The sequence below is a fragment of the Cryptotermes secundus genome, unplaced genomic scaffold (assembly GCF_002891405.2).
Source record: "Cryptotermes secundus unplaced genomic scaffold, Csec_1.0 scaffold166, whole genome shotgun sequence".
Classification (NCBI taxonomy): Eukaryota; Metazoa; Arthropoda; class Insecta; order Blattodea; family Kalotermitidae; genus Cryptotermes; species Cryptotermes secundus.
This window is the reverse complement of record NW_019720562.1, coordinates 1600094-1623040: the sequence shown is the minus strand read 5'-3', so window position 1 is coordinate 1623040 and position 22947 is coordinate 1600094. Positions and strand designations below refer to the sequence as shown.

The 22947-nt window shown below is 37.9% G+C and overlaps 1 protein-coding gene across 1 annotated transcript in view; it reads right to left on the bottom strand.

The window, feature by feature from the left end:
- LOC111868425 (protein MON2 homolog) overlaps positions 1 to 22947 on the bottom strand; it is a 91766-nt gene that overhangs the window by 13703 nt on the left and 55116 nt on the right. The window contains exons 21-28 of the mRNA XM_023859040.2: positions 22415 to 22686; positions 21077 to 21239; positions 17374 to 17517; positions 11297 to 11425; positions 8644 to 8828; positions 5533 to 5717; positions 3638 to 3860; positions 1475 to 1557 (exon numbers count right to left, since the gene is read on the bottom strand). Coding sequence (XP_023714808.1) covers positions 1475 to 1557; positions 3638 to 3860; positions 5533 to 5717; positions 8644 to 8828; positions 11297 to 11425; positions 17374 to 17517; positions 21077 to 21239; positions 22415 to 22686 — 1384 coding nt within the window. The remainder of the gene's footprint in view (positions 1 to 1474; positions 1558 to 3637; positions 3861 to 5532; positions 5718 to 8643; positions 8829 to 11296; positions 11426 to 17373; positions 17518 to 21076; positions 21240 to 22414; positions 22687 to 22947) is intronic.

Here is a 22947-nt window from a genome sequence, read left to right as displayed (position 1 = left end):
TATCTGGTTGCTAATATCTTCCAGCCTCCTAGTAACAGTCTGTTTTGAAAGGGGCACTGTTTGAAATTTGTTTCCTACCTTATTTTCATTGAAAGCTTCTGCCATCTTTATCGCACAGTTCTTAATTAATTCACCATCACTTAACGCTTTTTTAGCTTTCATTAATTCATATGTCACGAAATAAGAAGCCAGCAAAGCTTCTTCTTGTTGTTTTGTTTCATTGGTAAAAAGAGATTTCTGCTGGAAAAGTTTTTTCTTTAACTGATCGCAGACTACTTTCCTTGATTCACAAGAGTGTTTTCCGAACTTCTGTTTATGATTTGTCACGTAATGCCTCTTTAGGTTGTACTCCTTTAAAACTGCTAGCACTTGAAAACCTACTAGACACTGTGGCTTGTGGTCTTTATTTAATAATAAAAAAATAGTCATGTTCCCACTCAGATTTGAACGCCCTATTTTCGCTATCAACTTTTCTCAATTTACTATTTGACATGCTGTATCACTCACAATAACTTCAAACACAATTTTAATTGAAAAACAGTTCTACACTCACACTCTGTAATCACACTTCACTTTCTAAAATCGCACTAACTGGGAGACATTTCTGCTAAAACTGGCACTTAACAAAGGCCAGGATGCCGAGAGAAACAGTAAACATCCCATCCCTGCGAGCAAGCTGGGAATGGTTATTATTTTGAAGGTGTCATAAATCCTTCACCACTACAGTCTTCCCTTCAGCGTCATCTCCCTACAGAAGTAGGGTTGGGGGACTTGGAATTTCCATGACATGAACATAGTTATTAGAATACAGTTTGAACTGTCCAACTCAGTAAGAACATATACAGTCAACTACAAAATGCTGTAAGCTAATGAAACGTCCTATTAAAAACTGAATTCTATGCCAATACAGCTGTGAAGTTAAGATTTTTGAAAATAAACCTGAGACTTGGCAGGGGGCCGGAGTAAATCAAGTCGCGGGCCAGATACGGCCCGTGGGCTGCCAGTTGGTCATCGCTGATCTAGACAATCAGCTCAAAGATGGCGGTAAGGTTGTCAGCCTTACGCACTGGCCGCCCTTTACTCCCCACGAAAATTATGTAATTAATTCCTGGTACTCATTTTTTGTTAGAGGCTGAGTCAACCCCAGGGCCATAGTGCGGTTGGATGGATAAGGTCAATTGAAAAAAATCCAATGACCTCATTGGGACTTGAACCTGCGACCTTCCGGCTTGTAGCATAGTGCCTCAACCAAGTACGCTACCACATGACAAAGCTAAATCTCAAAAGCCAAAACTGTACAGTAGGTACAGGCTATGAAGACCTAAGGGCTAGAAAACAAAGAATTTTAACAGTATAAGAATAATCATTATTCTGACTAAGGTATTACTGAACCAGGATTATCTATTGCTGAATGACAATAATACTCCATCTACAATTCCAAACTGTTAAATGAAACTACTTATTCTGATTTTACCTTTTTCTGGAGGAGCCTTCTTCAGTGATATTACCAATGTGGCAACAGCTTTCAACACAAACGATATCTCTGATAATCTGTACCTATGAAATGACAAAACAAAAACTATACAAAGTGAACTGTTCTTCCTGCAGATAATCTAGTGCTGTGGAGCTTTAACATCATAAATCAGGCTCTACTACACATACCATGCTGTAGCCTTCCCAGGAAACTGATGGTAGTACAAGGTGGTTCAAATATGACCAGGACTGATTTTTTTTTTAAACCAAAATTGCCAAACACTTACTTGCACATGTCAGTCTTCAACGTACTACCCCCTGGAGTCAACACATTTTTTCCAATGTTCTGGAAGCATCCTGATGCCCTTTTCAAAAAAGTCTTGTGGTTGGCGGCGTATCCACTCCCAAACATTCCGGATGACGGTGTCGTTGTCCACAAACCGCATCACTTGGTGCCATATCGGGACTGTACGGCGGATGTGTCAGAAGGTTCCATTTCAATTTCTGGAAGGTTTCCATTGTTGTTTTGGCCGTATGGGGGTGTGCATTGTCTTGAAGGAGGGCCACCCGCTTTCCACCTCTCTTTCGCTTGGATCGGATCTTTTCCTTCATGTCTGTTGCCAGGAGGTCTGAGTAATAAGCTGCATTGACTGTTCTGGCATCTGTCAGAAAGTCTACATGGATATCCCCCTGCCAGTCCCAGAAGAACATTGCCATCACTTTTCCTCCTTTTGGCTCCTCCGTACTCTCTTGGGTTTGGGAGAACTGGTAAGCCGCCACTCACGTGATGATTGCTGGGACTCGGGAATTAAGTAGTGCACCCACGTTTCATCGGTGGTCACTACAGACTTCAACAATGCATCACCTTCGTCTTCAAACTGCTGTAGGAGACAACTGGCAACTTGCATGTGCACCATTTTGTTCACGTCCATCAAAGTGCGTGGTACCCACCGTGCATTCACCTTGCGATAGTGCAGGTGATATTTCACGATGTCTTCTACACTACCAACACTGATGGACAGCATTGCGCCAAGTTCCTTAATAGTGATGCGCCTATTCTCACGAATAAGTGTGTCTGCACGATCAATGTTTGGCTTGGTGACGGATGTTCGCGGCCGACGATCGTGTGGTTCATTCTCCACGCGCTCTCTGCCCTCTCTGAAGCACTTACACCACTCAAACACATGGGTCTGTGAGAGACACTCTTCCCCATACTGTTGTTGGAGTCTGTGGTGAATTCCAACGAGGAATTTGATCACAATGCGTTGTTCCACGCTCCGCGGTACCTTCTGTACGCTCATCCCTCTAGCAACTCCCAGACAGCACTGAACAGGTTCTAACCCTAACAGGAGGGAGAGTGGAGGTTGTGGCTACAATCTCTCAAAGTCGCACAGCTGTTGCGCAGTGCGGCTTGTTTACAAAAAAATCAGCCCCGGTCATATTTGAACCACCTAGTATATGTACTGCTATGGAATTTAAAGATCTACTGTAAAAATCTATCTGCAATACTGTCATAGAATTTTCACTGTTCAACAGCTCAAGGCTTATAGCATCATGCTCCAACAACACATATCTCTGCATAATAACAACATGAAGTGATACCATTTATAACGAAGTGCTGCATTTACTATACTCTCTTTGCCAATAACTCCCCACTCCAATTCAAACCTTTCTCATGTTGAAACACAAGTCAAGAATCAAGGAGAGATCATAAACTGCTCTAACAATCGTCTACCATGCAGCTGAATGATCTACAATAAGTAAGTCTTAGTGCCTTCAAAAGAAATTTTGTTGGTGTATAATCTCATAACTCAAAAACCACTCCCCTGATTTTGATCAAATTTTATATTGGAGGTCTCTGCACAAATGTCACATAATGTCAAATATCATACAAATATCAGAACAATAGCAGTACTACTTTACATAACAAACAAACTCCATGATTTTAGTTCGCAAGCGAACTATACCGACCGAGCGACCGCTGTTTGTCGGCGTTTGTGTTTAGATGACACAAACTGAAAATCAGAAGGCAGTAACAGCAAAAAAGCTGGAACTGTGCACGTATTTCTGAATCTGTTCAATGTATTTGTTTTAGTTTGGCAATTTCGTATTGGCATAACTGAGAATAGGTTTACATATAAAAAAAAATTTATGTGGACAATACCTTGGAAGTGGACACTTGCCACTTCGACGTTCATCTTCTACATACTGGTGTAGCACTTCCTGAAACCGATGCAGCAAGGCAGTAACAGCTAACCGACCTGCTAGTCCACCTTCCAGGCCACGCACTTCACCAGAATCAAGGCCATCCAGTAAGGAGAACTGCAGCAATGTTTCAAAGCATGTTTTGGCAAATTCCTCACGCAGTTTCTGTTCACTCTCCCCATCTGCGAATAAATAAAATTAACAGATATTATGCACCCTTTCTCTTATTTGCTGCTTTTCATAAGTTTCGATGAGTGAGTGAGTGGGTGGGTAAGTGAATATATACTTCCTGTAAATGAGGCTCTAAAACAACAGATGTTAAAATCACACAAGATCAATTACAAAGATGAAAAATTCTGCGATACTGAACTGACTTGGCAGCGCCTATACCATTATGGAAGACCACAAATTTACAGACATGCTACAGCAATCATCTCCATTATCTTCATTATAATATAGGCACTCCACAAGCAGATGAGATGGTAAGGAGTAGACCAGTGCATAAAGAGAAAATGGCTCACCACGTCACAAATGCCCATGCATCAGATCATTGTATCCAGTCCAAAGGCACATTAGCAGGGCTTCCTCTTTCTGATAGAGATGGAAAAGGGCTGCCACACCTCAAAGGATGAGTTAATTGCCCACTATTTTCTATCCTGTGTGTGGGTCCATTCATTTTGCAAGAAATCGAAAAGAGTAGTATGAAGACACAAACATCACGCCCTACAAACTGCCTTCTTTGCAGGAAGATTCCTACTACTCATTTCCATCAGAGGCTGAGTTGACCCCAGGGCCACAGTGTGGATAGAAGAATTAGGTTAGGTAAAGGAAAAGCTGAGCCGGTCACAGTAGCCGAGTGGTCTAAGGCATGCACTGTCTTCGCTCGCTCGGAAGCCGGGATTGTGGGTTTGAATCCCACTCAGGGCATGAATGTTTGTGTGCATTTTTCTGTGTTTGTGTACAGGCAGAGGCCTTGCGATGAACTGATCACCTGCTCAAGGAGTCCTACCGAATGTCTAAGATCTAGAAAAATCGAAATGAACGGAGAAGTTCATGGAGGTAGGCCTAGGCCCACTGGGGCTGTAGTGCCGAGGGGAGGGGGGGAAAGGGAAAAGCTGTCCCTGCACTTGACTAATTAAGCAGCACTACACCAATGAAGGCATATGGGAGAGTGGATGTATAGAGCCATATCTTCTTGACCTTCGTACTAGCTCAAGGTGAGTGGTCATCTTCACACTCTGCTGCTTTACTCTCCCTGGGAAAAGACCCCCCCAACCACTGGATAGGAGTGACACAGAAAAGTGAAAATTCTTGCTCCCACCGCGACTCAAAGTCCGACCCCTTGGTCATCAAGCCCGTAGTCAGTCACTATGTCCACTACGCTATCCCAGCTCTTTGGATTAGGTTAATTGAAAAAAAAAATCCAATTACCTCATCAGGAATTGTACCCACAACTTTCTGGCTTGCAGTGCAGTGCCTCAACCAACTACACTACCGTGTGTGGGTGATCATAATTCATAGCATTCAATGTACAGCTGTCACTAAAGTTTGTGGCACTTTTCAGGGATAAATATAAAATCAGACTGAAGTGAACATGTGAAAATAATGAAACTCATTCTAAAAAAATAAATTATGTTTGTTTACACATACTGTTTATTTCAAAACTCAATGAATATAACTAAATTAATTAATTCTCAACAATTCAGATTTTATCTGGAACTTCAAAAATGCTATAAATACTATTTATCTTCTAAACCACTCAACTTTGGGTATTTAAGGGCATTTAAAAAACCAGGTCATCATATAGTATGCTGGCAGTTAAATAGCATCACTTAAAGGTTATACAAAACTTACCATTTGTGGAGTTACTGGCAGAGTGAATTGAACCCTTATTGAGTAGCACCACTACTTTCAGAACAAATTCTCTTGGTATGGCATGAGAATGTGGCAGTACTTCATCCCGTAACAGCTCAATCACCTGGCAATCTACTGCCTCGTCTGCCTGTACTTCCTCTGGGCAACGATCTTTAGGAGGACAGCTATAACCAAATTGTTGAAAGTCATCAGTACATGTACAACAAACGTTTTCCATGCCACAGTCCTTTTCCAGTAGATAATAACCACTCAGTCAAGAAATTCCCCACCTTCTATGGAATGTGAAAATTCATTAAAATATTTACGAGGGTCTACATATACAAGAACCAGGCAAAGATCTTCCTATGAAAGAGAAAGGTTTTAGTTCAATTACATTTACTTGGTCCTTCTAAAATATTGTGACAGGACATCAAAAATCCATAAACTTCTGAGTCCGGGAGCTGCAGAAATATCACATACACCCATTTACCAGACAACAGAAGCACACATCCCAGACAGCCAAAGCAGTCAAGGTATCACTGAAAAAATGTTGCCTAGGTGGTACATTACAAGGTTATATAAAGAAGCATGCCAGAATTATCTTATTTTGAGCTGTGAGACAGAAAAATACAGTTGTAAGACCTGTGGGGCCTGGACTCAAGAATGACCTAACCTATCCCAAACTATCTTATTTAAAAATGACAACACTTTTCAAGTATTCACAACCATTATGTAGTTATGGACTCATTGCTGGGCTGCATGCTCACATAATCAGGACTTCTTTATGTGTTCTGCTGTTCTCTTTCACTGGCTCTGGTACATCAGATTGTTGCAGATCAAGAATGAAACACCACCTCCAACAGTTCCCCCACTGTTGTCCATGTATTCATTCCTAGTGATATGTATTTTAACATAATGTGACATGACATCTGAAGAGTGGAACAGTGGAGCCAGAAGAGACAGCTACTGCTATGCAACTGCCCAATAAAGACATGTCCATAGTAACGGATATGAATGCAACCATGCAGGAACAGTTGGAAGCAGTGTTTTCTATGCAGTATATGCTAAGGTTATATGGCCAAGGTCATTGGGAAAAGTTAGTAAGCCATGACTAGAAGTCATGTGTTAGCTGTGAGATGGTAGCCAGCCAGTAAGAACATGAACAACACAAGAAAATCAATTTACATGATTGGAATCCATGACCTAGCAATGCCTGGTGAAGACACAGAACACAGTGTGTGTGCTGCAGTACTGTCAAGTGTGTAGATACACAAAACTGTCAGTTCCTTGTAGTTTGTAGTTATAAGCATTCAGTAAATCAATTACTGATCCATACCCCATGTCTAGTCACTATCATCTCACAATATGTTACCTAGTAATGAAAGCATCTATGACATTCCTCTGATTCCCAGATCCTGACTTTTGGGTGTTGTGTCACAAGATTGTGACTCGTGACACCAAACCCAGCATTACTGAAGCAATATGCAGTTGCATCAAAATGTACTAACTTTCATGCTGCTATTACTAGGTGGAGAGCCTCAAGACATTTAACTTCAGCTCTCCTTTCCTTCCAGCTACAGTCTTCTGCATCAATGCTTTCATGGAATTTACCTTCATGCAAACTGATGGTTCCAAGGTCAAGAAGCTGCAACACACTGGTGCAATTAACAGGAAAACAATTCCCACAGTCCTAAAAAAATGGTTTGTTTGGTGGATGAACTATAAAATTTTCCAAAAACAGCAAGCCTTTCCTCTTAGCACACTCAATTCTTGTACAGAATCCTTTCAGAAAATAGATAAATATCTTCAACATAATCGATGCTTTGTTACCACTGATGCTATTATACTTCTGTGAAACTGTTTCTGAAACATATTAATTTTCCATATTTTCCTTTGGCCAATGGCTATAATTTTCCAATGCCATCAAACTGCAACAAACAACAGGTGAGAACTTCCTTCTATTTTTGCCACCATAGCATGGCTCACCTTTCATATTTAATGTTCTGCTGTGAAGCAGACTATAAAAAAATCCTCTTTCAACACCATTAAACATATTTCTTAGCTTTATAACTTTGCAGAAGACCAGGTAGGAATTCCTTCCTATGTCCTACAGTGTCCTCATTAACACTTCCACTGTATCCACACCCATTCTTATAAAAAGACAGCAAGGTATTTTTAAATTGATTAACAAAGCTATTTCAGGCTTTAAAATTTTCAGCCTCAGGGCTATTTCAGTGACCTTTTCCACAACATCGGTATATTAATCAGAATATTTTGACCTCTACTGCTGGAACCACTGTATGAGGAAATTGATAAGTTCCTTATGCAGTAAAGCCTAAGATCCTCCCTTCTTTTGCTTGTGCAACATACTTGCCTTCCATTTTAAGAACTGAGGCTCTTTGTAACAATACGTTACTTAATGATAATGGAGGCAGCCAAATATAGTTTGCTGCATCAACTTGCAATATGGCTGGATTTTTCTCCATGTCTTCAATAATTCTGATTTCCTCACATACAGTGAGCTTCTTCCTCTTCAATGCCATGGCCATAAAGTAACTTCCACAAAACTAAAATTAACAGAGATACACTGAATGCACAAACAAAAGGTGTAATATGTACTTCCAAATAACATCCCACGCACAGTACGACTCAGTACAGGCAATGTTCATGCAACGTAATAGTTACTAGAGCATACAATGCAAATGATGACCTTCAACAATGCTTGCAAGCCATGATGGAGTTACATTCAAAGATGCCAAAAATTTCCCTTCAACACTATAGTGAGGTCTGAAACATACACAGAAATCAAATTTTCATTCATAAGATGTGAGTAAATCCTTAAAACAAGGAACATCAAACCAAGGAAAATAATATAACTGTGAGACGAAGGGGTATCATACACATACACAAGTACAAGTTGTAAAAAAATGTATGGTATTCTGTACACAGTAGGAAGATTATCGGTCTGTTTCAATCATCATACGCAAATTTCAGAGTATTTATGTAAAAGTTAAAACGGGAAAACAATGCAGAGTTATGAGCATGATATTGGAAAGATAATTAAATTCCTACATACACTATGATACGAATTACATTTGTTTCTTAACATACCTGGTGGGGAAAAGGAACTGGTCAAGGGTGTTGGCCAGTTGAGACCACATTTGCTGGAAAGGTTGAGGGTGCTTACGAGCAAGTGGCAGGCCCGTGTGAAGTACAGTCAACAGACTTGTAACAGCTAACTTCCAGGTACCAGGTGATGGACAGCCATACTTCATTGACAGAGGGACATGAAGTGCCTGTAAATCACCAATGCAGCTTCTACAACTATACCTTTTCAGTCCCAACGATTAGGATTCACCTTTGAAATTACACATGCAATACTGTTCATTTCCTGAAGAGATGTGTGTGTGTTTGTGAGCGCACCTGCATGTACATATAGGTGAATTGAGATTATGCCATTTTATACTCTCTCCCAACTTCAGCATGCAAATATATGACAAAGGAACATTATAACAGCTATCAGACTAATAAATTTGGAAAACAGCGGAAATCTGTGATGAATATTATGTTCAGGACATTTCTGACAATAGTAATGTTATTCTAGCAATTCAGCAAACCTGTCAAGATGGCACTATCCTATAAATGATGTAACATAGAATGCAGTTCATCAGTTTGTACATTACAAGGAAAATCAGTCACAATGAATCAAGTTATTACAGGTACTGGAACTCTTATCCAGGAAGCCTGCGACAAAAGTTGAATTTTCTGGTCCTGTGCCACACATAAGGTTGGACAAATAAATTCTGAGACTAATTTTTTTAAAATTTAAGAGCTGTAGATATTAGCAACCTAGAATTTTTCAAAGTAATCTCCCCCAATTTCTTTACAATGTTGCAAGCACTTCAGCCTTTGTTAAAACAATTTTTAAAATTCTGAACAGGACTGTCTGTCAAAATTATTTTCACAGATAATTTAATCTCCTCAACATCCAAGAAACGCTTTCTTTTCAGCACACTCTTGAGTTCTGGAAACAGCCAGAAGTCATTTTGAGCTAAGGAGGCAGAGTACAATAGATGAGCCACGGCGGAGATGCCTTTTCCTGCTAGAAACTACAACACTTGAAGTGAAAAATGTGCTGGTGCATTGTCATTGTGAAGAAGCAGTCTGCTTGACCGTGTCTCATGGTGTTGTCGCTTGCAGATTTACTTATACTTCTTCAACCCTGAAGATGGGGGCGATACGTTCCTCCGAAACGTCGGTTAACACCACATATACACGGTGCCAAATCCCAGAAGACTGCTTTCTTCATAGTCACTGCCGTGAAAGCCTCAAATCTTACAAGTAACAGATTCATTTAATGATTGCCTCATGATGACCCGACAGGGTCAAAACATGTAGCAATACTTCAACACAATAATGAATACTAATACAGTAATATTGATTTGTTTATTATATAATTGTTGTGTTGACTGATACATTAATAATACCACACATCAATAAGTCTTTTCAACATTCTGTAGAATGTCTCATTACCAGTCGTCTCTTCAGGTGGATGATACCCCTGATGTCCAAAAAAGCAGATCAACATTGTTTTGATCTTGTACTTTGACATCCATGGCTTCTTTGGCCTGGGGATTCACCATAAAGTGTTTTTTGACATTTCTGATGGTTCATTTTGTGATTTCTGCAGCTTAACACAAACATTCACATTCACTCTCTGTTCCACTGTATGCTACATTTTCACATCTGGAAAACGTTGATAACACGTGGTGATCTAAGCCACTGTTTAACAAATACTGAATGCAGCTTATCCAGAATTCTCATGTGAGAATACTAATGTTGTGTCACCAAATATTCCAAGTAACAGCACTGACAGATCGTCTAGTGCAAAATTAAAAATGAGTCTTGAAACTTATTTGTCCAACCTTGTATGATCTATGCACTTATCTCAACACTTAATCATATCTCAGAAGTACGTTTCTATAATTTCATAACGAACTCTTACCTGTAGTTTTATTCCAATACACACAGCGAAAACTTTATATTTATTACAGACATTATTTCCAGAAACAGTAAAATATGTATACAATGGAACATGTCTTAAACACAAACCTCACACAACAGAAAATTTCTCTGTTCCAGATAATATTCAGTTAAAGTTAATTCAAATTTGCTTCTAGTAAATTAAAATTGTAAAATACAGAAAAAGAACACAATAATAGAATGCAAATAGCCTGCCTTTATATTTATATTTTTAGTGCAAATATAATTGTTTCATTCCACGCCTCCAGGAATTAATCTGAGAGGACATTCCTATAGCAAATGTGAAAGCATTAATCCCAAATGATGACAAAATACTTTAATGGACTATTAGGAAAAATATGTAATCATGCAAGAAAGGAAGGAAAATGAAAAAGATATGAAAGAACAAAAAAAAAAAAACTTAGTTTAGCCATAGTTTAATGGATTAATAAGCCAACTTTATATGTTCAATGTTCTGGCGATGAGATATGAGTTTACATTTAATTTTCTCTGCATTCATTTCCACACTTTCTCACTTACATCTGATGTAGTATGAGCAGTTTTCTTTATGGTATTCATGTTTTAAAACAATAAATTAATATCAGCATAGAAAGGACAATGAAATGTTAATTTAATTCCAAATTCCCAATTTCCTTTGATAAAGATACTTAACTGTAACAATACATAGGATCAAGAGAGAAATTTATGCACTACAATACATCGACCTAAATAGGTGGTGTACCTCAATAATATCGTGCAGAATACTGAACTGTATCACAGACATATCACGTGCAGTTTCCTGATAAAGGTTAACTACCATAGAAAGAGCCTTCTCACCAAACGGTACATAGTTCATTGTAATCCAGTCAGCCTGTAACACAACCAAACACATATGCAGTAAAATATATGTTCATGAGCATGGCTTGGAAATTCATAAAAACCTTTGTGCCCAGCAAGATGTTACAGACCATGGGTAGACCAGACAGTGACATTTCATACTTTAGTTATTGGCAAATACGAAAATCCAAATTTCTGAATTCACATCTAACTGTGATGCAACAATAGGTTTTGAAACTGTACCCTTTGTAATACACTAAGATGTTATAATGGTGGAATATGCATGCTTAAACTGTACATAGATATGTAAGATATGAGGTTTTCATGGTGGTGACTATGAAGTAGGCAGTCTTCTGGGATGTGACGCCAGGTAGATATTGTGTTAACCGATGTCCCAGAAGACTGCTAACTTCATGTACACAGATATGTTCCTTTCTTCAACACTTTGCAACATTTTGGAAAGGTTGTTTCATTATATACAGCTGACCTATGATAGAATGAGTAGGGCTTATAAAGAGAATTTCGTTATAATGAGGAAATAACACCAGAACTGTCAATTGTGTTAATATTACAAATATGAAAACATGTGGTATAAAACAGGGACATTCTTCCAGTGCTTTAATCATAACAAGTGATTCCTAGCCAGTCATGAATTCTTTTCCACAACATCCCTGCACAAATATTAAAGGAAGCTAAGAAGAGGGAAAATGATAGGCATATAGCTAATGCAAAAAACAAAACTAGAGCAATGTGGCAAATAGTGAATAAGGAATTAGGAAATAACCAGCAAAGGGACCTTGGAATAGAACTAAAGCACGGGACAAGGAAAGAGGCTAATACACAGCATATAGCTGAAATGTTTAATTTATATTTTGCAGACATAGTAGGAAAGCTTGTCAGTCAAAATAATAGTGCAATGTTGTGCTGTAAAACACCACAGAGAATAAATACCTGTAATGAAACCATGTTTATTTGTCCAGTGACAAAAAACGAGATATTAGAAGTGGTGAAGAAATTTAGGGGGAAATCTTCAGCAGGTACCGATGAAATACCGGATTATGTGGTTAAAAAATGTATAGAAGCGGTTAAAATGCCATTAGCCCACATTTATAATGCCTCTCTAGAAGCAGGTATTTTCCCAGAGAGATTTAAGATAGCAAAGGTAAAACCACTCCATAAAAACGGAGACAAGAAGGATATGAAAAATTACAGATCAATATCCTTTTTGTGTGCTTTCTCGAAAATCTTGGAAAAGTTGATGCAGAATAGGTTACTCTCGTTTTTGACAAGAAATACCATATTAACAGAGGCCCAACATGGATTTAGGATGAATAGGTCGACTGAGACTGCAATTTACTCTTTTCTAGCAAATACACAGGAATCAGCTGAGAATAAAGAAAAACAGGTCGGAATTTTTTGTGATTTAACTAAAGCGTATGATGCCATAAATCATGACACCTTACTTTCTAAATTGCAAACATATGGAGTGAGAGGTGTGGCAAACTTATGGTTTAAATCATATTTGGCGTACCAGAAGCAAGTTGTTGAAATAAGTTGTGATGGCAAAATTATTTATCGGCTCCAAGAGAAATTAAATATGGAGTACCACAAGGTTCAGTGCTTGGGCCATTATTATTTTTATTATACAGAAATGATCTGCCTTTGAATATCAAAGAGGCGAGGATAGTTTTGTTTGCAGATGATATAAATATTTTGGTAACAGCTGAAAAGGAACATATCCTGCAGCAAAAGATAAATAAAGTCATGAACGAGTTATATGGATGGTTCAATGCAAATAATCTTATATTGAATGCTGAGAAAACAATAGCAATGACATTTCATAATAGACAAGAAAGAGATTTGATAAAACCTCAAATCAAATTTGTCAAACTGGAGATCTCCTATAAATGTGAAATGAAATTTCTAGGTATACATGTTGGTGAACATATGGAGTGGAAAGCACATATGATGTTCTTAAGCTCAACACTTCATAAAGTCTGTTACATGATAAAATCCCTTAGGGATGTAACAAGCCGACAGGTTATTAGGAGTATTTACTTTGCTCACTTCCATGCTTATTTGAAGTATGGTTTAATTTTCTGGGGTAGCGACCCAAAAAGTAAAATTATATTTAAATTGCACAAACAAATTGTTAGAATAATTAGTGGTGTGAGTAGATTAGCATCATGTAGACAACTCTTTAAGGATTTAAACCTACTTCCACTACCTTGTATGTATATATTTGGAATAGTATGCCATGTTAAACTACATTTAGAAAAGTTTGAACAAAATAACATAGTTCATAATCACAATACACGCCAGAAGTTAAATCTCCATGCTCAGTTTTGCAGAACAAATGCCTATAAGAAAGGAGTACTGAACATGGGAATAAAATTATACAATAAAATACCAAATAAAATCAGGGAGATAGAAAAAATGAGACAGTTTAACTCTTTGACTGGCACGGGCGTGTTTTAACGCCCAGACGATGCCAGCCGTTCCCTGGCGTTGGCGTGTTTTACCGCTTTGACAATTTCTTCCCTTCTTTGCTCTCTTGGCACTCATCAACCAAAGACATATATATGATAGTTTTTGTGCATGTTTGTAAAGAACCCTTGTAAACTTTGTGGGGGTCTATATTACTGTCAGAACCCTCTGAGAAGGAAAAGGTCAGAAAATATTTCACATTCATTCAGTTTCACCATGGCTTCTTGCAGCAAGTGTCTTCGTGTTCCTACAGACCAGCTGGAAAATGTTGTGAACGAGATTTGTTCTGATGATGATAGTGGCGATGAAATAATGATTCCTGAATTGGATGAAGTTGATAGTGACAATAATACAGTGATAGACAATGATCCACAAGACAGTAATCATGAACATTTACCTACCACGAGTGCGGTGCCTGACACGCCCATCTCATGAACGTACGGAGACATTGTACCCCCAATATTTCCATTTGCTAATAGTTTCGGGATCAAAATTGATATAACACATAAAATGCATCCCTTTTCATGGATTAAAATTTTTTCTGGATGACGACTTGGTAAATCACATCACAACTGAAACCAATCGCTATGCTCACCAGCACTTCAACACACATGAGTTAGCTCCTCACTCTCGAAAACACAATTACAATTATGTCACATCAGATGAAATCTGGACATACTTAGGAATTGTGTTCATGACAGGAATCGACAAACGCCCTGAAATTGAAGAATAATTGTCCACTAGGCCCCTATTTCACACTCCATGGTATGGACAAATCATGTCTTTGCAGTTGAATAGTTTCGTTCTATTCAAAAAGAACACAACAAACGAAAAATACAAGAAGAGAAATTACAAATTCAAAGATTTTATACTGGACTGTGTAGAAAAATGACTGAACCAAACAAACAGTGTGGAGAGGGAGAAGATTCAAGGAACGAAGTGGATGACGAATTTATTGCGTCAGACTCGAGTGCAGTCACGCCTCCGCCCTCGACCTTGAAAAGACCACCAGTGAAAGAGCCAGTAGCTCGTCTTGAGGGTGGCCTGAAAATTCACAAAATGGTCCATGTTCCTCCCAGTAACAAGAAGAATGGTGCCCTGAGAAAGTGTCGCATGAGTGCTAAGCACAAGATTAGAAAAGAAACAAGTGACGTGTGCAGGCTCTGGTGTGGTCTCTGCAAACTTTCATGTTTCAATGTTTATTACGTGAAGAAAAACTAATAAAGAGGTATGGAAAGGCATTTATTGCATAAAATATTGTCTTTTAATTAGTTCCTGAAAATTTCGTTTTTAAAAACAATTTTTGTTGAAGTTGTTTAGAAAAAAGTAACTACATCCATTTTAGCGACATAAGGTTTAAAGGGCCTGCCAGGACAGGGGTGGGATTTAAATACCCTTCGCGCCAGTCAAAGAGTTAAAAAAGTAATGAGGTCATATCTGGTATAACATACGTTTTATTCTGTAGAGGAATATATGTTAAATTAAAGATGGTATGTTTGTGAAAAGGGGGTATTTATTTTTAATTATAGAAATTGAACTATTGTATGTTTAATATGTATGGAACGTTTTCCTATGACAGTGATTTGACGAGGAAGGAAGAATGGATTGGTTGATTGATTGACTGATTGATTGATGTGAAATGGACTGAACTGCTTACTCTGTTGGGGAACTTAAGTTGTCTTAAATTTTTAATATAGTTTTATATGGTATGTTGGACATGTACACAATTTGTGTATGTTGTTAAATATTAAATTATAGCATTACTGACTTTTATACAAATAATTTGACTTGTTCTATATCTGGAGGCTGTATTGAAAAATGTGGATTTCTGGAACAAATAAAAATGAATGAATGAATGAACTACAACTGCAGGTTTGCTTTGAAAGCTACATGTAGTCTGTAGACCTATATCTGAAAAAGGTATGGCTGAACAGAGAATTTACATGACCTTGATGGAGAAGTGGTCAGCACATATGAGCAGAACTGTTCTAATCTGCTACTGAATAACTGTGGCTGACGGATGTATATAACGAAATTATGACATCATGGGAAACACTTTCACTTCTCCACTCAGTGTTATTATTATTCCTTGTTATTTTTATGTCCACATGACAACCACTCCATACAATAGGTCAAGTCTATATGGCATAACAATTCTGGTGTACTATGTCACTGCCTGCAGACATCATAAAATCAATTTTATTGAAAACTTTATAATGTACAGGGAAAATTTATTGGACATAATAACATGAGCTTAATTTTATCTGCAATTTTTGCTGGAAATAATTACCTTTCTGATAAATATTTAGTGAGTTACTTGTGAAGTGTGCACAGCCACACATTTGTCTGCATGTAAAATGTTCATTAATGTTTGATTTTAACTAATACTGAAATGTGTTAGCAAATTTTAGTAAAACTCCCCAATACAAAATCTGATAAAAATTTGTCTACTGGTTCTCAAGTTGCTACATGTAGATGGATGGAGAGACAAACATAGCAAAGCTAATATGCTCATTCTTCCAACTTTTCATTGCAAACACACCAAAAAGAATAAATATTGCTGCACCTGCATTAATTGTTTAAACTTAAATGCCGTATAGCAATATACTACATCTAGTTGGAACTTAGTCTAAAAGATTATGTATTTCAACAATTTTCAACTATTACAAGTAGTCGTCATGACAAGGAATTCAGAGGTTTTGTTAAGTTCTCCTTACAATAAAGCTTCACTGTATATTCATATTATGTAAAATATTTACATTAAGTTCTGTCAATGTTCAGTTAACATTCAACAGATAGATATAAATAGATAAATAAATACATAAATAAATAAATGAACAAGTCAATGAATACTAACTTTGCAGAAAAGAACACCCTTGAAAAATAATCAGTTATTCAAGAAACGTCTTACTTCTGTGGAACCCAAAGGTTTTCAATTGCCTTTAAAAGCTAAAGATTAAATACCACCTTAAGAAAGTTGAATCCAATCAGTGTCTTTATAATGAATTTGTACATTATAATATGATGATTCTACCTAGCCTAGTTCTTCCAAGGCACACAGTCTATGGACTACTTGGAAGACCAAAGTACAGATGTGTGGATAACCAAAGGGTTGTAGACCAACATTTTTTATGTATTCAATTTAATGACGCTTGCAATATATCCCACCCACCTGAAATACACCTCACCCTAGCAATACTGGGTAATGATCACAAATTATCAAATTCTTCTATGCAATTTCATCCATCCTCCTGTCACTCTCTCTTTCTTGGGTTCAAACATAGTCTTCAGCATTTTGTTATAAAAATAAATCAATGAATAAATAAATTACAGAAAACCTAGAACTTTGCCACATTCCATCCAACAGCACCCATCCTCTGAACATTATAATTACTATCTTTACTATTACAATATCACCAATAATATTTTTTAATAACCACATTCCCAGAACAGAGCATTTCAATTTGAGACTTCTTGTTCTTACAACACACTTACTGTGCTGCCTTTCATCTGACAGATGTTCTTTGTTTCCAGGTTTCCATATGGTGGAGGCTGGCAAGCAAACTTGCTAAACACAAGAAGCTGATGAAATATTGCAGCTATCATTGTTTTCATGTTATCTGCTCCAGCTAAGGCCTCCTGAAACATTTGAGGTTACACATAACTATCCAGATGTTTCATATATTCTTTACTATCACATCCTTTTTACTCTTACTCCCTTACACAAATTCTTATTACACATGAACACACAAGCTGCACACACATCTCCATGCACCCCAATGCATGCACATAAAACATACATACACAACACCTCAAAGAACTGAAAATTCCTTGTAGTGATGATATGCAATTTTTAAGAATTTTGAGTCAGGGCCTGATTACAAAACCAACACCATTAATCGGTAAAAGTTATCCACATTATAGCACATTGACAAAAGAGGAAAGTTAACACTGAGTAATTTATTTTGCTTCTTCCAAGTAAAATCCTTTCTAAACAACCTTACTTGACTGACATATGCCAGATGCTTGTTGCTTAAAACTCTTAATGACAGAGAAAGCAAGCTCTCAAAATTCTAGGAACCATATAAATGAACAGAAACAGACTTGTCTGGGGTCACATGGTTAGATAGTATCATTTTTGGTCTGGATTTCATCAAAATCTGCCAACATTATAAGTACTTCACAGTATGAAATTGGAGCTTCAAGTGTAGTGTTGATCCAAGCTGTCCAATATGGATGAAAGCTGAATTTAACTGACAATACTCCATAAATACTCATACATTAAAAGTAATAAAAATGCATTCATTATAATGGAATATTTTTTTATATCAAAAGACATAGACAGACAACGGGCACCCTTCTTCAAACCCAAACTGAACCAGGCCGAGTTATTTTCACATCCCTATGAAGGACATATTTACTGAAACTTGTTTTTCTGACAACTTGAGGATTTCCCAGAACTCCCATGTTCATCTACGATGGACATTCTGTAAATAATGCCTACGATTTTTTTGTGTTAATATGTAATGTCTGAGATGGATGTTGGTGGTGTTGTAGTAAAGGTTCAATCTTCCTGCCAATGTACTGTTAGTTTGGTTGTCATGCGACAGATAGCGACAGCAGCACAGTCTACCAAAATGGTGTCTGACATAGAAGTGCGCATGAAACAGAGATGTGTTATTGAATTTCTCACTGCCAAACAAATTGTACCCATTGACATCCATTGATACTTGCTAAAGGTGTACGTAGACAATACAGTGGAAGTCAGCACAGTGAGGCAGTGGGTAGCGCGTTTCAACAGTGGTGAAAGTGAAGTGCACGACAAGCCACGCCCTGGGCGTCCCTGCTCAGCTGCCACTCCTCACAATGAACAGCGCCTCATCCGTACAAATCAGCAGATAACGACCAGGGACTGTCAATTCTGAACGCTACAAAACGACGCTGACTAAGCTGAAAGCCCGCATTTCCCGAGTCAGGCCAAAGAAGCAGACAACCTTTTGCTTGCAACACGATAACGCTAGACCCCATACCAGTTTGGCGACCACCGCGCACATTGCAAAGTTTGGCTGGACTGTCCTACCACATCCACCTTATATCCCCAGTTTAGCACCTTCAGACTTCCATCTCTTTGGGCCTATGAAAGATGGACTACATGGGCAACATTTTCCAGACAATGATGCTGTCATTGCAGCTGTAAGAAAGTGGCTAGCCTCTGCTGGCACAGACTTTTACAGGCGCAGCATACAGGCTCTTGTTCATCACTGGCAAAAGTGCATAACGAATGGTGGTGATTACGTGGAAAAATAACTGTAAGTAGCTGAAATCTTGCTCTATTTAACTGCATTATTATGCTTTCTGTATCTGTTGTGGTTTTCTTTAAAAAATAGGAGGCATTATATACAGAACGCTCCTTGTAAACAATGACAAAATGTTTCCCAGGCTTTATGCAACCCTGTTACAAGAAGTGTCAGTCAAATACAAGTTCAGCAGTGATGTGGCTTGTAAGATGACATGCAGAAACGAAAGATACAAACATCTATCACACTGGCAGATTCGGATCCATAACATAAATAAATGTGGGATCAAGAAGTCACACTTTAGCGGTCATATACAAAATTTTCTGTAGGCCTGGGTGCCATCTCCAAAAAATCAGAGCCCTACTGAAATAAAAAGATCGGTAACATATTCCTTTTCTTGTTAGTTATTTTACATGACCGTCAGTACAGTTAGTGCCTCGTAACTTTAGTCATGTGGAAAGGTAAATGCTGTTGTGGAGCACGCGAAGCTGTACGTTTGCTGTGGTGACGTTCAGAGCTACTCCCCAAGTGGAAAACATTGCCTACGGAGACCAACTAACAAGTAACACAATGTACTATACACCTGACCACACTCCAAGATGCTACATTCCAAACTGGTAGTACCCACACTGATGTAAGCTGATAAGAGCTCTGCGAGAGATGGTATGACCCCTCCACCATGGCTAGAGTTCCAAGGAAAAACAGTAGCTTGACTACATAGCACTGCATGGCAGGAAAAATGATGAACTGGAAAGGATCTGGAAGGAAGCAGTCATGGCGTAATCAAGGTAGTAACCTGGCATTTATCTTGAAGGACTAAAGAAAACCACAAAAACTTCAGCAATGAAACCTGGTGTCCGAACCAAACTTTGAACTACACACCACCCAAATATAAATCCAGAGCATAACCACTAGACCAACCTCCTTGATGTCACTTCTAACGATGACTCGATCACATGTACGAGCATCGTTCAGTATGTGTCTGGAGCAAGAGTACAATAACTGATTGCATGGGTAACCTCTAAGATGAAAATGCAGATTAATTTAAAATCACTAGTTACTCAAATCACAATACTCATATTTTCATGATGACTGTTGATGTTAATAAGATAAAGATTCCTGATTTCACCATTGGCTGAAATTGTGATCTGAATTATGAAATCAGTACTATATGTGACAAATTTTTAAACTTTCAATATGAAAATATAAATAACTATATGAATATTCTAGAACATTCTAAGCATCACAATGATAAACTCAGGCACCATGGTGACCTAGTGCCACGAGTTTGTTTAGCCTAGTCATGCCCCTCCTGCAGTCAATTATACTGTCACAGGAAATGAACAGGAGGGTGGGGTGTCACACACTGGCTGTTGTGTACCACTCATACCCCCCCCCCCTTCTTTTTGGTTCTTTGAGAAACACAGAGGACATCATTCATTCACAAAACTACAGGATCATTCTGGAAATATTATATACATAAAACAGACGCTGCAGACCTCTGTGTGAATAGATAGTTGTAAAATAGTGCAAACATGCACAACAGACATGGAACAGTGCAGAACATAAATTAAGAAGTTAGTTCAGTGTTGGCAGAGACAAAAAAAAGGGGGCAGCGCAGTGGCATTACTGTGAAACAATAGTGGAGAAGACAAAATGACATCAAGATTGTAACTAGTGAAACAAAAACTGTTAGAAGCAGAGATAAATATTACAATACTTTTAATCATATGAACTGGAGAAAAAATTAAATTACCATATATACCTGCCATATATTTTAAAATTCTATGAGATATGTAATTTACAAGTGAAAATTACTATTCAAATGATATTTTGTATGCTAAGATTTTTTTTTATTTGTAATTGTTTGTGCAACTGCATGTGACCAATCTGTAACATGCCTTCTGCAGAAGCTCCATGGAGTGCAACACACCATCCTGCAGTTGTGTGAGAACCACATCATTTGAAGATGGTAGAATGAATGGAGATGCCTCTCCTTGAACTGGAACCACAACTGCATTTTGAAGAACACTACACAGTTTCTGTAGATCTGAAGCTACAAACCTGAAAGAGATTTAAAAGTTCTTCCATTTAAATCTTCACAAAAATACTAACCGCAAAATAAAAAAAATGCACGCACACACATCTTCACAAAATACTAATTGTAAAACATATACATACATTGTTAATCAGTGATAACAGAAAATGTATCAAAGTAAAAACATTTTAAAAGTACCATCTTCTCCTTTTAATACAGTTCACCACTCTGTTCTCCAATAAAAAAAATGCAGTGAAACTTCAATTTTATTAACTTATCTGTATTAGTTACACTTGTAATACTGTGACGTGAAAACCAACAAGGTGATGAATGCTTAAATCATGTCAGTCAACCAGTGCATGCTCAATAACAGTAACAGTGACTTGACAACATACACGAGCCTGTAACACCAGGCACTCATTTCCAGTTAACTGCAGGTACAGCCAAATGCTGTTCTTTCAGTGTTGTTCCGCAAGTCTTTGCTTAAAATGGATGACTATACATTCCAAAAATATGCAGATATACATTTAATTCTTGGTGATTCCAGTGGTAACAGGGCACACACCTGTAAGGTCGTAAGTGAAGGGGTATCTTCCACACTGCCTCCTGAACACAAACTGATCATTAATCAGGGTAACCACTATTGTTTGCTATTCTGCAATAGGATGCCTAAGACACTGAAGTGTAAGAATGGATGTGGAAAACTGCATACTGAGATGCAAAGAGAAGAATGTCTGTACCAGCATTTGCCAAGTACAAGGAACTGAACATACGGCATGCATTACAGCATGGTCAGTTCTCCATGAACAGCCTGAACAATCATATCAGAAACAAGTACAAAATTGATAAGTTGGGACTCATCATGTAAATGCTGTTTGAAACGTTCCCACATTGAAATTTTGGTCAAAACTCATACTGAACTTGAACAGTAGCACTATGGTAAAAATCTTCTCATCTACAACACATGTCCTGTTGAGTATGCCACCCCATTCAGCACACCTTCATGATGTTGCCACTACAGACAGAAAATTCTCCAACAATGGTTGTAGTAAGTGATGTCATATGATTATATATATGTCACATGCTTTAATGAATAAACACAAATACAACTGCAGCGCTGTTTTGGAAATATCCCGTAAATGGTAGGCCCCATACTATTAAAGAATAGCCCACTCAATATTCAAGGAATTACTGGACATACCTTGTTCTTATGTGCTGAAAGACTGCAGGGAATATCTGAACTAGAGCAGTAAGGAACGGCTGTGAAGGGATGTACAATTCATCTACAACATCAACAATTTCTTCAGGAGGAGTGGTGCTCTCTGCACCAATGCTCAGCCATACTCGCCATGCGACACCCCACACTCCAGTCTCTTCACTGGCAGGGATAACTGGAGCTGATGCTACAGTACCTTCACTTTCTTTGTTCAGGTACAGTATCTCCTGAAATGCTTTCAATGCTGCCAGGCTTACCTACCAACAAATTTTTTTTCACTACTTATAGTACAATCAGGTATTTGCGTTATCATATTATTTAGCATTACACTCAACATTCTTTAACTAGACAATCAAGACCATATTAACATGTTCTGTTCTAATAAGTCACTTAGTTATTTCCTGAAGCTAAACATGAAACATAATACACGTATCAGCAACTGATGACTTTTGGACATTATCCACTATCCTGTTTTTTTTACTTATTTGGTTTTCAGAAATGTGAGTACAAGAAATAAA